Genomic DNA, 16,571 nt, shown 5'->3' on the forward strand with positions numbered 1-16,571 from the left:
CGGGAAAACACGGACGTATCACTTACCTCGTCGGTAAAAAATGGGTTCCGGTGGTCTCCAGTCGATACCTCTCCGGGTTTATTGTAGAATATCGACGGCAATGTGTATATTTAAGTGTAGAGTGCACAATGCTTCTGACCGCCGCTTCCCTTTGCCTCAACTAGTATTTCGATGTGACGGTGGGCGGAACTACACGCTGCGTCGCAGACACCGCGCAGGAGCCAATGAGAGGAGGCGGTTCCAACCACAGACAGGAGGAGATACAGGAGGTCCCACTCCGCTCCGAAATAATGAAGACGATCGAGGCTCCGGCTAAGAAAAATGTAATGCACTGCACTCACAACCAGATATTACGTCATGATGACCCAGAGCTGTTTCAGTCTAGGCGTAAATAAAAGGTGGACTGAGTATAAAAGCCCACGTTTGATGAGACGGGTATTCAGTTATTTTTTTTATATCAAGTGTATTTCTGTTATTTTCAACAAAGTCCAACCTAGGTCATTGTCCAGTCCAAAGCCCCAACACTCAAAAGATGGACATATTGGCTTAACAATGAAAATGTTTCTCATGGGTAATAGATAATGTTGCCTGCTCTGTCCTGTCACATGTAATGTTATACTTGCTCAATTTTTGGAGATTAACCGATTATGATTCCCATCAAATTTTTATTTTATATCCTATTACATAAATTCACAACTCGGCCGTGTAATAAAAACATCAAAGTGTGTATGCAATCTGTTTTGATAGGATTTCTTTCTCCCAGAATTCCCCTTGGTTGATAAGATCCTCCAAACTGCAGCTGCCCACTGCAACCAGTGCGGTTTTCGCATCATGAGCAGCTCTATCATATAGTTAAAGCCTGAATGCTTTCTCAGTGGCACCTCGGCAGGAAAACCTTGAAAACAGTTCTTAAAAAAATAAGAGTGCTGTTGCCCTTAATTTCAATCCAATTGTGTACTACAAATCAGCTGCGACGAAAACATAACATCGAACACTGTGAATGATGCAACCTTCGACATTACTGGAGGCCTTGCTGCCAGCTGCATAAACAGGATGAGAAAGACCCAGCATGTCACAGACTCAGGGAGAAAATAAACAAGAATATTTTTCTCCATAGTGAGTAATAACAATGATTTTATTTATGTACCAGCTAATCGGTTTGCATTGTTTTTGACATTTCCCTGCTTCTAAGCCAGACACTTACAGTACAGTAGCATACAATATCCGAATTTGGAGAATGTTTTCAATAAAGGAGAGCACATTTTTGAATAACATATTTACAAACAACCAAAATACTGTAAATAAACAGATGAAACAGAACAGAAAAAAATAAATGTACATGTCGTTTAAGTAGAATTTGTCACCGACAAAACACAAGATGCTAGGTTAGAAAAAAATCCACATTACAGTTTTCAATTAATCATAGGGCAAGTGCTACAGATACAACAATGCAAAGAGTAAATTGAAGTAAAGGATATGATAACTGACAAACACTTAAAGACTAACTGATAAAACTGGTATACTGATGAGGACTGATAGGAAAGAATCATTTTGCTTTCAGACAAAACGGAAACACACTTGTCACTGTCCCTAAAACTGAAAATAAGATGCCTTTGATACCAGACAAAAAATTAATTCACAGTGTAGTATAAAACAAACCCTTGAGTAGGTCAAAAAGAGAAGAAACTATTTGTAGAGACTGCTCGTACAGTGCCGTTACATACTGGATGTATTCAAGTTACTGCCTGTCCACACTAACGGCGAGCGCTTTAATGCAGAATGGCATAGCAGGTGACCGAAACTGAACTTTGGGACATTGCAACAATACAAAGAAAGGACAATTTGAAACGTGTTCAAAAAGCTATTGCAAATAGACTGTATGTTCAGGAACTCAAACTGCAATTACAAATATATAAAGCTTCTGCATGTAAAGCACTGTGTACTGAGAGAAAGAGACAGGGCAACCTTTAGCAGTAGCTCAGACAAAAGGCATTCATAAGGTTTAGAGTTGCATGGGAACCACAGAAGTGTTATCTGGTCCTAAGGATTTTCTCCTGCATTTCACGAGGTTACTTTTTGTGTTTTATCCTGATTTAAGATGCTGACTTTCCAGAAATGTTCATATATCATGACACTGACTTGCTGTAGCATCGGATTCTACCACACACACAACCTTTTTATTAAAAGGAGACACAGCAGCAGATGTCGGGTCACAGAGAACGTGCTGCACAATCAGAGTCTTGCACTTTCATTTCTATTGTTATCTTTGCAGCCAGAGACCCGTGTGCTTCCTCCACTGCACTGCCTTCTACATGCTGTGGTGGGGAGCTGAGGCTGTCCCTGCAGCAGCTGTTCTCTGGCGCCCTCATGTGGAGCTGTACAGGGAGATCTGCTGCACCTTGCCCAGCTGGGTCAGCAGGCGCTTCATGCGGTGCTTGAGCTGAGGCAGGCGGGCCAGGGGTTCAGGAGGCTCCAGCTCCCCGGTGTAGTCCAGCCAGCTCTCCAGCACTGAGGGGGAAAGCAGGACAACAACCACACGTGAGTACATGGTTACACACATGAAGGGCTATTTTTTTTCTTTTTTCTTAAACCCCAAAGACACTCCTATGAACCTTCTGTTTCCTTCCCTGCTGTAGAAACAAAGTCTTACCGTCCAGCTCCCTCTCTATGAAGTCCATCCGGTGTGAGACGTCGTCCTGTACTGCGTCTATGTGATCCAGCAGGTTGATCTGTCTCTGTTGATGCTGCCTGCTGTTGTCCACAGCCTCTCCAGGATCTCTTCCACCCTCTTCCCTCGTCTCAGCCTGGGACCAAGAGCCACCCATAGAGGCCTACGGACATTGAGGTCAATTCATCAGACACCATTTTCATTACAACCAGGTTTGGAACTCATTTAACAAAAGCTTCCAACCAAATCAATTGCCATTGTTACACTATACAAGTGTACAATGGAAAGGGATAGTGTGGTCAAACAATGACTGAGCTCAATTCAATGAACCACTAGAGTAACTCAGATGTGATAAGTGGGTAAGATGCATCTTACCTACTTCTAATTTAAGATGTTCTCTTGTCCACTTTATAATCAAAACTGTACATAAAGAAAGTCTCAACAGCATGTGCCACTAACAGCAGGAGGCAGTTAAGAAGTTGAGCTTTGAAAAACTCTTCAACTACAATCAGCAGCTTTAATCCAGTAACACACTAATATTAACTAAAATAATAACTTCTGATAATGGTGCAGTGATTTGTTACTGACTGCAACAATAGGGCATTCTGAAAATGCTAGCTTCCTGCCCCAAAAGACATCTTCTTTATAGTGACCACTTCTAAGGTCGTGGATATGGTAGCATTTCAATACAACTTTTGCAGATGTACAGATTATTATGCATTTGCTTTGAGAATCTGAATTATTTTGAGTGGTAATGCTCATTTCGCCTAAACGTGAAACCTGGGGGCTGCTCTTTAAACATCCTGGATCTGCCGTGGAACAGAGCCTACTAACCTTGTTACTGGCGCCAGTGGGTTTGGCCTTGTCCATCTCCAGCAGGCTTCCGTAGCGCTGCTCCCGCTCCAGCAGTTCCTCTGTGCTCCTCATGCTGTCCTCCAGCTCTGAGCCCTGTCGGGTCTCCACCACCAGCCTCTGCTCCACCGCGGGGTAATACGCCCGAGGCTTCTGGTAGCAATGTTCACTGGTGATGTAGGAGTCCTGGAAGGAGGGGAAGGGGAAGGAGGAGCCGGAGGAGGCCGTGGTGGTGGCCGTAGCGGCTCGGCTCAGCTTCTCCAGAGCGTTGGACATCAGGATCTCACCCCGGCTCATCATGTCCTCGTCTGGAGTGGACGGAGACAGAGCTGCGTCGGTGCCACGGCAGGAGGTGGAGCTGCTCCGGGAGCGCTCCAAATGCTTCCAGGGTTGACGCCACAGCTGCAAGTCAGGGTGAGTGTTGTTCCTGAGGAGCAAAAGAGAGGACATTTAATTAAAAAAAGCACAGCAGAGTTAGGGACATTTACAAGATGGAAAAAAATAACACGAGACACCAAAAATAAATATTAAATCATAAGATGTAACCCAGCCACTGTTATATTAATAAAGTGAGGTGATCGGATTCCTCCTGCATACCTTGGATTACACCTATCTTCTCAACCTCCCAACCCACCTCCCTGCACACAAACATACACTTACGCCACTGCATGCACAATTTCCCTCCCTGACCCAACTCCCCCCCCCCGCTTTGTACTATCCTGAACACTCATATTTTAAGATCGATTTAAGTTGTTTTTGTGTTATTTTAATTCATTACGATCTCTATTTGTTAAATTATCTATAAACAATATACACATACAATATATACACAAACACTGTGAATATGACTATGTAAATGTTGCTTAAATCAAGTGTCTGTTCATGCAGTCTCTTTGCACTCACTGTAGGACGCTCATCTTGAGCTGCAGGCCGTTGAGGATCTCCACCACGTGGTGTACATCTCCCAGCAGCTGGTGGGTGGTGGTGATCTTCTTGGCGTTTTGGTGAGAGTAGTTTTCTCCCAGGAAAGAGAGTCCGTACATGTGACCGTTGCTCAGCCACTCACGATCGTACCAGTAACGCAGACTCTGCCTCTGACCTGCCAAAAATGAACACATTGCAATGACTGGTTTAGAAATGATTCACTCTGTGTAGGTGATCAAAAGTCTCTCTTTCAAAGCTGGGCTGTGTCTGCTCTGCGTCTGGTAGTTTCTTGGTTTTTGGATTAAAGGAATTATAGGCTACATTCATTGAGACGTAGGGAGTCCATATGCAGATACAGTGCACCAGTGCTCAATACACCAGAAGACACAAATGTTAGGCAGCTTTAGATTGGTGCACAGTGCTTGGTAAACACAAAACACCTTGTCCTACAACCGTCTGTTGCAATTGTCTTTTAAATGTGTTTCACATTCTCTTATCATGTAGCGCCTTCCTCCACCTTGACAGTTACTGTGTTAGCTCTGTCTCTCACAACTCTTTATTTACCTCATTTACTGTGGACACACTTCTCATGCTGAATCATTTCACAGATAATGCTGAAAAACAATGGCCTGCAATGTTCTGGCCAGGAGACAATACCTACAGCTCATCATTTTTTGTTTCTATTTCTATTCTATTTAATCTATCAAGTTAAAAGGCACCCTACAGCATAAGCGTTCTGTAGTTTCTCTGTTTAATGCTTTGCTCAAATGAATATGCCTCAGGGTTTCTCTGAAGTATAATCAATGACTGTCCCTTTTTGGTATCACTTCCTAACACTGGAGCTTCCTTCAAAAACGGTTTAAGCCTACTGATCTAAAATCGGTAAGAAGTTTATTTCTTGGGGAATTTTTAAATCACAATGTAAAACAGCAAAATTAAACAGTGCACCGTCTCATTTAATAATTGTTCTTATTGTCCACTAGATGGCAGATACTACTTGGTCAATGAGGCTTTGCTTCATAGCTAAAGGTGGTGGTGTTGTTCTCTCACCTGGTGGGTCCCTGCAGATGTAGCAGGTGTATCGGTCTGGAACATTGTCTTCCAGCAGGCCCATGCAGGTGCCATGTTGCCAGCACAAACAGTCTTCACACTTAAAAAATAATGTTTGATATTAGCATAAAAGCCTTAAAATAGCCAAGCTAAACATAGTGACATATAACAACAGGCTCACCTGAATCATGAAGTCATTCTCTTCCTCTACCTCACAGATGCATCGCACGATCTCTTGGTCACTTGTGTCCACTGCACCAGAGTCTACACTCAGGGGAGGCGTGGTGACGTCCAAATCCTGCCCAAAGTCATCGTCGCTCCAGCCACAGCTGTCAGTGGACCAGTCACTGATGCTATCCTCATCTACACGAACAGCGACAAACAAAAATATTGATTTCCCATGCGATTAACACAACTTGTAAAGATTTGGTTGATTCAGGACTAAATTACATTTTTGCTAACTCTACAAAAATTGTTGCACAATGTGAGTTTTAATGAATATTTGTGGATAAGATGATGAAGCAAGCAATAGCAGCAAAAGAACAGCTCAGGATTCAATCCACCGTGCGTTAAAGGAATGTTGTCTTATGTGTGACAGCAGCCAGTTTAGTTCTGCAGGTATCTGCTAGGAGCAAACACTTTTGGACACAGATACCAGGTGTGATTGCACTTGCAAATCCAATTTAAACAGCATGATGGATTGAATCCAGAGGGAATAGAGGAATGGAAGGGAGAGGAAGCAATGTACAGTCACACACGCAAACCATCAAACACACACTGTCACAGAGATACCCACCATTCACATGTATCTGCTCTGAGTAGCTGTATCCGGGCCTGCTGGGGTAGGCCTCAGGCTTGTGATAGTGTGAGGGGGGGGATTTGATTGGAAAATTCAATTTGGACTGAAGACCCAATACTGAGATGTCAATATTCTCCTCACTACCTGTGTAGTCTGTTAATACAGGCAAGGGGGGGAAGCAGACGTAAAACAAAATGTCAACTTTGAAAATGCTTAACAAACGCCCATCATGAGGTGACAAACTGTGGCACAACAAACATGGACATGAAATAATAGACTCAGGTAGGGGTGTGCGATATACATCGTCCACGATAATATCTTAATTGTTGTTTTAACGATTACAATATCGAGTATGTCACTCATTTAGGAGGAAGTAGACAGACAGATACAGAGCAAGAAGCGTCATTTTAGAGTTTTGTTTTTTACTCGAGTGTCTCACCAACAAAAACATTCTCTTTGATCTCTGCAGCTGTCGGCATGGCTCAGTGAGCTCATGGGCGTAAAGCAAAAGTGAAACCTAACTAACCTGACCTAAAGGTAGGCTGTCTTAATGTGGAGCAGCTATTTATGAATAAATATACAGAAATAAATATTATTTGCATGACTTGCGTCAGTAGAGTACATCAGTATAGTAACCCCTGCCCTCAACATTACCCAGCCCTTAGTTTTAAGTCAATAAATAAGTTTTTATTAATATAATCACTGACATCTAATAATGTATAGGCTACTTTTAACCAGAGCTAGAACAGTAGCCTACACGGCTTTTACAAACACAATTTTTAGGTTTTAATACATTTATTTATTTTACACTTTTTTGAGGCATTCACAATATCGTCAATTATCTTTATCGGGAAAATCCTCCAAAATATTGAGATATTAATTTTTGTCAATATCGCACACCCCTATAGAACAGTCAGGGATGATCAATTGATGAATAAAACATACCCGACAGTATGTCAGGTCATCTACTAATGTGAAATAACCAGTGTGGAAGGTTACCTACACATCAGTGTGCATGCCAAACATAATGTACATATCTGTGAATGCCAACTAGGAATAGAGAACCGTGTTGGATTTGTGTTTGGATTAATCAGTATCAGTGCAGGGTTTGACATAACCAATGGCCCGGGGCCAGTAAAATCATATGCAGGGCAAGTTGATTGGCCAGTCACTGTCCTGCCCGGGCCAGTAACGGCCAATCACAGTTCAGTAGGCTATCTTTTTGTAGACTACATCATGGTTCATTGAAATGCGCGTTGAGTCGTAATGAAAGGAGTGTTTATTTAAGACTCAATATAATAAACCTAATATAAAATATATTTTTTAATGAAAGGCCAGTGGAGAAACGATGCGTGGGCATTTTGACAGGCGGAGCAACAAGCGGGCGCACTCTCGCTACGTTGGCAGAGCTGCCTACCGTTCGCCTGCGAGTCGACAAATCAATCAACTTACTTGGCCCCCTTTCTTTCTTCCCACAGCAGAGGTTGAGGTGCAGAAAATGAAGTGAAAACTGCGCTTTTCCTTTAGCTGCCGCCGTAATGTTACAGTATTTGCATCAAAGCCGTAATGGTAATACAAATGAGGCTTTTTTTAAGCGCTGTGAATGCGTCTCCGGTGATTGTGTTGGTTGTAGACAGAAACTAACTGAGGGACTCGGATCACGGACAGTTCCTTAGTCGCGCAGTTTGTCTGCCGACATGGCTCTGTGTTTTCAGGCTCGAGACATACAATTAGATCGCGGAAGTCTTTCCCATTATTTTAGCCACAAACCACAGTTCTTCTGCGCGGCGGCTCACTCACTGGCGAGATCTCACGGTGAAACGCTGCTATGCTCGGACGAAGGCATTGTGTGTTTCTAAGGTGATTTAACGTCATAGTCTTAGACGAGCGAACTAATGCTGCATATTTTGTACTGCACTGCATTGTTTTGTATCAATAGTTTGAAAAAATGTGAAGCTGACACTTCATGCTGAAGTGACGCTCCTGCAGCGCGCTCACGAGCAGACGTGAACTCGCATACACGGTGAAATCTCCCATTAAAAAAACGGCATAACCCCCTGATTTTCGGATTTCTATTCTATTTTTAAAGTCAACTTGAGCGCAAGTGGAAAACCGGTCATTCGGTCGACACATTCACATCCCTAATGCATATAAAAAAAGTAATAAAAACAGCCTACCACACCACCAAGACTGATCAGACCTTCATCTCTTATTTTTCCCTATGTTTGATCATGACTTCTGCAGGTGAACTATTCATTAAACTGCCCAAATTCAAGAATAAAAACAATCATCAAACTACTGGACTTTAAAATACTGGCCCACCCCTTCCACATACTTTCAGTCGTAGGCTTCAAATTCAATGTTTGCCTGGTTTTATATTATGTGTATGAGCAATCTCAACATTTCATATAATTAACTAAAAGAAAAATAACCAAATCTAAAAGGGAATATCTATACTGTTACAGTGTAGATATTCCCTTTAGATTTGGTTATTTTTCTAATACAGGTATTATAATTATTGACACTAAATTATGAAGAAAAAAAAAAGTGTGTGCAGGGCCAGTGAAAATATACAAGGGGCCAGTAAAACTCTGATCCACTGGCCCGGCGGGCCAGTGGGGGAAAAAAAAGTTGTGTTTAACCCTGCAGTGCCACCAGCAGCACTGTCACAGCTGTCCTTTACGAGAGCAAATGCAAGTTGTGATGTACAAGAAATGAGTTGGAGCTTTTTTTGACTGGCATAATGGAGTGAGTGACAGATGTGACACTTCTCCCACACACAAAGGCTCAGCCACCACACGAGGAGTGAATGGAGAACTTTATGCTTATTGCAGGAAAGCAGGTTCCACAATGTCACAGTGGGTGCACATGCAAGAGCAGCAGACAGGGGAGGAGGCCCGATGCAAGAATCGAACACTTCTTACCAGACTTGGCTTTCTTTTTCTTCTTTTTCTTCTTTAGTTTAATGCGGAGGAAGTCCTTCTGTTTCAGTTTGTCTTTCAGTTTGTTAACTGACCCTGTGGACCATTAAGTGGCAAGAGTTAGGTTTGGTCTGTGCATAGCCAACACAACAGGTAACTATTCTATTGTCTAGTCTAGAATTCTTTTCACCTAACAACACTTTCTCGCTGCATGATACTGACCAAAATCAAAGCCACTCCTGTCTGAGTCCTGCAGGCATCCGTTCCTGTCCAGCTGGTTCTCCTTGCTCTTCTCCCTCAGCAGTGCCCTCTGCTGGTGGCACTGGCTGGTGACTACAGGTGGTGCTGACGTGCGTCTGCCTGCAGTCTTCACCTCACCACGGGGAGCTGCGGCAGCTCCAACAGAGTCTGAGAAAAATCAAAGAAAGGGCAAAGCATTGATATTCAAGCAGGGCTGGAGGGCAGCTTTGTTTTATGAGTGCGTGGTTAGTAATTATAGCATGTCATGATTATATCGGATTTTGTTGTTGCATAACATCAATTGTGTTTGAACATTGAAGATTAAGATTGTTTATAAGCCATATGCACAACAATTACAGGAGCAGTCGTTGGCAATTAAATTCCTGAGTCTCAGGCTCTTTTCAACAGGGCAACATAAAATAAAATAAAAATGTATACAGAAAAACCTGTAAAGAGAGAGCCACCTGAGACATAACTAAACACAAAAAGAGTGCAAAGACATAGTGCAAATAAAAATTATAAAAATTATAAAGGTAAACAAAAATAGGATGTAAAATGAAGTTAGATGCTAATTAAATAGAATACTTTAAATTGAAATATGTATAAAAAAGAAATAGCAGTTGATCGTGTTGCTAATGAAACTATGTTTTCTGGGATGGAGAGATGAACTCACGCATTGAGGCAGAGATGGTGCGCCTTCTCTTTGGGCCATCCACGCTGATGGTAGTAACCTGTTTCTCAGAGGCCCTGGTCTGGACATTCCTAGTGGGGCTTTGGTCCCCCTCTGGAGGCTGTTCCTCCCCATGGTAATATTTCATATGGTAGTGCAGCAGCTTAGCCTTACGGAATGACTTTGTACAGCCAGGAGCGCTGCACTTAAACGGGTTGTGGTCCAGGTTGATAGACAGGACGGGGGGAGGTTGGTTTTTAATCACACGGTACACTAAAAACAAGGAATAACACAAGGGATGCAGGTTAAGTAAGTATATATCGAAGAATGAAAGTGATGACTGCATTTGTTCGATAGGTCTGAGGTTGTACTCACATGGTTCCCTGCTGAATCTGTTGGGGTTGTGGAAACCTTGCTTTCTCACCGCTACCAAAGAAAAAAAGAAAGACATTAATTTATGCCTGTATTCTGCTCTGTTATTCTCCCACTCGGTCACTCTATTCCATTGCTACAGATCCAATGAGAAGTCTGCTGATTGACTTCATTAACACTTACGTTTCACCGGCTGGGGAGGTGGCGCCTCCGCTGCGGGCTGAGGGCTTTCTGATTGGACGTTTGGCTTCTGCTCCACATCTCCGTTGGATTCAGTGGTTGTCATAGTGACTGGCACCTGCTCTGTCTTAGCGGGCGCCTCTGTATATGGCTTGGGTGACTCTGTATATGGCTTTGTTTCACTGCGATCCGTTTCCACTTCTTCTTTCTTTACCTCTCCGTTCATGATACATATTTTCTGGTCTTGCCCATCGTCTTCTTCCACCTTCACCCCGTTTGTGAGTGCTGTCCCTTTCTCTGGCTCCCCGAGCTTGGTGTGGTCTGCTGGCTCTGGTACTTCCTCTTCCTGTTTGACAGTAGGTGGGGCCTGGACCTCACCATTGCTTTTCTTGTTCTTGTCGTTAACCATTCCCTGTTGGCGCTCCTCCTCTTCACTGTTGCTGTCCTCCTCCTGGTCTGAGGTGCTGCGTCTGGCCCTCTTGTTCTTTGGGCCTCCGTTCTCCTGAGGCCGCCTGGTAGGGGCCCGGCTGGGGGCACGCCTAACCATGTTCCTTTCAGAGGACCGGGACTTCCCTGCACCAATACCACCTCTCTTTTAAGTCAGGAACACAAAAGAGGAAGTTTAGAAAACAAGAGCAATAAAGACATGATGGACTGTGGGAAAAACATACAAAAGAAGCAGTGTCATTTACCTCTTTAATAAAGGGCTTCACGTGTATCTCCTTCACCGTCTGGATAACGCCATCGTAGAACTTCACAGTGTAGGATGCTGAGGAGAAAGGAGAACTGATGAGAACTAGGTTTTACACAAGTGCCAAGTGCTAGTCAGGTAGCAGAGTAAACTATATTTGGAGTAAATATATTTCAATTGTTCTTGTTTGAAATAGTCACTATTTTGAGTTATTTTAACTGATAGATCTATCTTCATAGTTTCTCTCCACTGTGCAAGTGAAAGAGAGAGCCATCTTCCTATATTTGAATGCGCCACAGTTTCCTTTTTGAAAACCAAAATGACTGATCAACATTTTAGCCACATTGTGATTGCACATTCTTGTACTGAAACTACATACCTTTAACAATGTTTGGAAGAAAAACCTTTCAGGAGAAATAATCTCCAAGAAAGAATGTTCAATCAAACTTATTATAATCAATATCTCAAAGCACTATGGATCAATACATTTAAACATTTTAAGCTTTATACAAATACAGAAAACACCTGAGGTTATTAATACCCACCATCTTTGTTGACTGAAAGGACCTTAGCGGGGTAGAAACGGCAGTCGGACCAGCTGGCAAGGACCTTGTCATTCACATGAAAGCCCTGGAAGAAGAGCAGAGACATTTGGTTTAGGACATACTGTAGGCACGTTGTCAAAACCTAATGGGAGGTTGACCTGTAATGTGCTAACAAAAGCATTGTTGTTGTTACATCATTATTAAAATGACATGGTTGTCAAATTTGACTAGTAAAAGTAGACTCTATGCAACACAAGTCAAAGCAGGCAGGAGGAGCGTAGCTTACAGGTTCAGGAGCGTCGTCCTGCCGGCTCTGCCTCCTCAGCTGAACCCTCTCCACAGGTCTCAGGTAAGGACTAGTCCACTCAAACCACTCGTCGTAACGGTGGCTCCACTGACGGTAATGGACCAGTACTTTTTCACCTTCGTAGTCAATCTTCTCTATGTTGGCAGCATACCTACGATACAGAAGAAATTCAAACATTTTAAGTTCCTATATCATTAAACATGACGAGGGAGGCAAGTCAAGCAGAATGACTCCATCTGGAAAAAGGTAAAAACAGAAAGAAACACAATGAATCATTGGATACTGCTTAACTTTAATTTTACTGGAATGAAAATGTGACGGATCACACATTGAGTACTACATTACTACAAGCTTCTGTAACACTGGACACCGTTACTCCAAACATTTTTAGATGTGAGCTTGTTTGTCGTTAAGCCAGGATGGAATAGGACCCAGAACAACTGTATCAAAGTCCGTTGAAGGACTGGTGTCAGTGACGTAATGTGATGAGTAATGTAATAAATAACTGATACTGTAGAGTAACTGGTACAGGAATGTTTTCTCTTTTTCAAAGAGTAATAATACTTCCTTGTGTATCAATTAAAACGTTTATTTGTATATTTAGTTTATTGTAAAATTATTAAAATGATGTACAATATTAAACAGTTACAGATCCATTGTAAAGTCCTTCGTAATCAGTCCAGAGGTTGTCTGAAAGCACTCATCCATCACCAGCTGATGTTTTCTGGCATAGGAGCACTGACGAGTGGCTTTCTTAACCCTCATCTTAATATTTTAACTTGTCAGATTTACATGAGTTAACCCAGGCGCATAAAGGAGGGGATGAGAATGTGTGTGAGAGAGAGAGAGAGAGAGAGGGAGAGAACAGTCGGTGAACAGTTACAGAGATGGGGAGTGGGGGTGGGAATGAGAGAGGCCATGACTCACCAGTTTTTGAGGTTGTCTCTGGCCTCAAGCTGAGCTCCCACCTCAAATGTTATGCCTCTTCTGGTAGGGGGCGTCTTACTCATACTGCCCACATCAAGGCTCCCTTCCTGTACACACATACACAAACATTAACCATAAACAAACCAATCAAAACTATACCCGAAATGACTTTGGGTACACTACTGAGAAACACAGATTGTGCGTACTAGCCAAGACAAGAGCACACGTGACTATCAAGGACTACACAGACAATCTTGCAGCCAGCCTAGCCTCTCTAGGTCATCATTAACCAGCATTTCACCAGAGGCCTGTGGCCAATCACAGCGCTGAACACAAGTAACACTTTAGGAGATGTTTTAGGGCAAGTAGGCCACTCCCAATGTATTGACACTAGTAAAACAATAATGCAGCCTAGGCAGTGTAAACATACACAAGCTAATGCTACACATTTTTTCTTTTGATTATTAACTACTGAAACAAAACCATTTATATCTGCCTGTCTGTCTATCTATATATCACACATGGTGTGATATAGTGCAATGCAAAAAGACAGGAAACTGACGAATTAAGGTGAGCCATGTCCCTCAAATGGTGGTGAAATGTGTTACTAATACCAGGTATTCAGTGATCACTAGTTGAGATAGAGAACGACCTCAGGTTCCCATTAGGATCAATTATCACATAAAAAGGCACAATGAGAGGCACAAGAATGACCAAGATAATTTCTTCATAGCTTTCTCTTCCGATCTGTAAGCAGTGCACCCATTGGTACAGTAGACATGCAGGACGTTATAATTATGCACCAAGCTAATACTCGACTGATTTTAACAGTTTATTTAGTCTTAAATTGGGTCCTTGGCTATGGAGTCTCCCCATATACAGGCTCACGGGCTAATGCTGAATTAGCTGAAATAAAGGGCTTGGTGGCGGAGGAGGAGAATCGTTTTGTGTTCCATAGATATTTTAATTCCCTCGCGATAGCATCGCATCCTAGCCTACAAAATAAAGAGGATAGATCATCAAGATGATGGCGCCCTTGCCTAAAAGCTACACAATCAACATTATATATCAAAACCTCTTACGTTTGTCCCGTTTATAGCTGACTCGGTTCACCATAGCGGAGGTGTCTGGAGTTATTGGCTTTCAGTTCAGCCTACAAACCGGATATCTTCACACTGCCCGGCCAGCCCACGTGTTTTCTCGTCAGCCGCTATCACGTATCGACACAATAGGAGACAATGGACAGGCCGTCTGTTGCAGGCAGATACCCAGCAGCACGAAGTCAAAGAGCGAATAATATCCTATGGTAAAATGGAAGACGTCAAAATGAAACGGGGAATTTGTATAGCCCGCAGAGAGCATGGACAATATAAAGAAAGGCAGAGAGCCAGACTGGCGAGGGCGACGTGAGCACGGCGCAAACCGGGAGTTGTAGTCATAATTAATCATGGGTTAGGAAACGGCGGGTGACCATAGACTGCTTATAAGAATGGGTAACTCAGTTTTAATGTGATAATACAATAAACGCGTTTTTTACATTATTAATTTAATTGTAGCTAGGTTAATCTAACTGTAAAAATCAGTGCGAGGGATCGACCCAAACCCTTTTAATTATTTTAAGGTACACATCAAGCAGAGACAACATATATGAACACGTTGCTTTATCTTAATCAAGGCCCTCTTGTTTACCACTTATACTACTAGTACTATGCACTTTATTGTTCGCAGTTTTATAACGAGTGGGAGTAGCGGGAGAGAAGCCATCCCTACGTCACCGCCTTTAGACAAATATGACTGGTCAAACGAGTCTGATGTGGGCGGGATGTTCGCACCTGATTGGTGGAGCTGCTGTCCGTCAGAGCTGTTCGGGGCCTCGCGCTAGGCCTACTTTTTGTACTTTTCCTGCTGAGAACGAACGGCGTGGAAATACAAAGCATTAAACTTCCCCAACTGACGAGCCAGGGAGCCACTTACAGTCTCCCAGTGAAAAAAGCTTTATGGCGTATTAGAAAGACGACGGTGGCTACACACTTATAACAACGACACGTACAAACATGACATTATATTACCTGCTTCGTCACGTTTGTTTTGAACTCAAAAGCCGACATGCGGCACATCTACGCTGTTGATGCACCCACTAAACGGGCCCTATTCACGATTTTAATGGGAATTATAAACTCCGAAGCGAAGGGGGGATGTGAGTTGAGCTTCCTACCTGTTTTCCAGTCACTCTTTGTCCGGTTGGGTGTAAAATGTGCAGTGTAATCCTTTCAAAGTGCAGGTACCGCCGCCTCCGCCTGTCTGGTCCAGGGCACGCAGTTGAATTTCTCCCAGTTGCGTTCTCCACCGGCGCGGGTAGTGTGGCGTTCATGTGCGCATGCGCCTACAACGGCCCTGAGCCCTGAAGTATTATTGTTATTCAGATTATTTATTATTTACCACCTAAAAAAATACTTTAATTTCACGTTTATGTATTTTCATAAACATATAAAGCTCTTTGGATATTACTATTTTTAATGGGCCTTATTGAAAAAGTCAAGTTTTTAACACATAGCGTAATATTTGCAGCATTTAGGCTACATTGGTAAAATGAACAACATAACTTGCTACTGTTAAATGAATACATTTGTATCGGGTAGGCTAAGACATTGTTCACGTCTATCAGTAAATCATGGGCGCATAGCTCCACCCACCGTTCATTTAGTATAACTGCTGTTTGTTGATCAAGCTTAACTCAAATCACCAAATCTTAATGTTGACATGTATTGGCACTGCAGGATTTCAGGAGTTGAGTTTAATGACTGCCCATAGTTAATGTTGTTGAGTTTTTATTTTTTATAGGCTAATGTAACCAACTTGAAATTAAAAAGTGATGAATGTATTCCAGATAGATAGGCCAACTTAACATCTGATTTAATTAACCATTGATGAATGTGCTGCAACTATAAACTCTACGAAAACCTCCTAAGAAATGACCATAGTAGCATATAAAAACAATAAAATACAGCAAGTACAACAATGCTCAACAAAAATAGGCTACTCTTGCATGCGGACACACTGTAGGCCTGTATAGGCTACAACTACAGTGTCCATAGTAAAAACCTATAGGTCTACTTGCTCTCTGAATACTTTTTTTTTGCAGTTTAGTATGAAAAAATATGAACTGCCATATTGATGCCATATGTAGCCAAATGTCCTTCTTGAAAGAGAAGCTGTCATTGGTTTGTTTATTTTTCTTTGTGTCTGTTTTCCTTAACTAGCCTACTTCCAGTCCCACAGGATGAGGCTACAGGTCACCCTGCTGCCATGGTTACAGTGCCTGCTCAGCCTTTCGCAAGTGGCAGACACAGGTGGCAGTTTTGTGTTCAAAAACTGACCATGTACAGATTGGAGTGGTTGCTAGTCCTTTCACCTTCACAGTCTCA

The 16,571-nt window shown here is 42.5% G+C and overlaps 2 protein-coding genes across 5 annotated transcripts in view; both read right to left on the minus strand.

Annotated features, from left to right (window-relative positions):
* The window catches only part of LOC307250059 (protein NDRG3-like), a 34,174-nt gene extending 34,006 nt beyond the window's left edge, over nt 1-168 (minus strand). For both annotated transcript variants that reach the window (XM_080026998.1, XM_080026997.1), the window contains exon 1: nt 27-168. The gene's annotated coding sequence lies outside the window, so the exon portion shown is untranslated. The remainder of the gene's footprint in view (nt 1-26) is intronic.
* A 948-nt stretch (nt 169-1,116) lies between these two features.
* On the minus strand, nt 1,117-15,485 carry LOC307250052 (PHD finger protein 20-like). Of its 3 annotated transcripts, none has more exons than XM_080026986.1 (17): nt 15,362-15,415; nt 13,147-13,253; nt 12,199-12,370; nt 11,913-11,997; nt 11,369-11,445; nt 10,680-11,268; nt 10,500-10,550; nt 10,128-10,397; nt 9,437-9,622; nt 9,218-9,310; nt 6,291-6,446; nt 5,676-5,857; nt 5,495-5,594; nt 4,424-4,619; nt 3,503-3,947; nt 2,651-2,831; nt 1,117-2,508 (listed from the first exon to the last, which is right to left on the minus strand). In XM_080026986.1, the coding sequence occupies exons 2-17, from the start codon at nt 13,227-13,229 to the stop codon at nt 2,366-2,368; spliced, it is 3,009 nt and encodes a 1,002-aa protein (XP_079883112.1). In that variant the 5' UTR covers nt 13,230-13,253; nt 15,362-15,415; the 3' UTR covers nt 1,117-2,365. The 3 variants fall into 3 exon arrangements, with proteins under 3 accessions (XP_079883112.1, XP_079883110.1, XP_079883111.1); XM_080026984.1 differs by lacking the exon at nt 15,362-15,415 and adding an exon at nt 14,229-14,254; XM_080026985.1 differs by lacking the exon at nt 6,291-6,446 and having other exon boundaries at nt 15,362-15,485.
* Nucleotides 15,486-16,571: the final 1,086 nt, after the last annotated feature.

Source organism: Ammodytes marinus, assembly GCF_949987685.1.
Source record: "Ammodytes marinus genome assembly, chromosome: 4".
Lineage (NCBI taxonomy): Eukaryota > Metazoa > Chordata > Actinopteri > Uranoscopiformes > Ammodytidae > Ammodytes > Ammodytes marinus.

What these genes read in the sequence shown, in the direction of transcription:
- LOC307250052 (XM_080026986.1), bottom strand. Translation starts at nt 13,229, where the DNA reads ATGAGTAAGACGCCCCCTACCAGAAGAGGCATAACATTTGAGGTGGGA. An exon ending in CCTTTCAGTCAACAAAGATG is followed by an intron (nt 11,446 to 11,912) that starts GTGGGTATTAAT and finishes CTTTCTCCTCAG; the next exon opens with CATCCTACACTGTGAAGTTC. An exon ending in TGAAGCCCTTTATTAAAGAG is followed by an intron (nt 11,269 to 11,368) that starts GTAAATGACACT and finishes CTGACTTAAAAG; the next exon opens with AGAGGTGGTATTGGTGCAGG.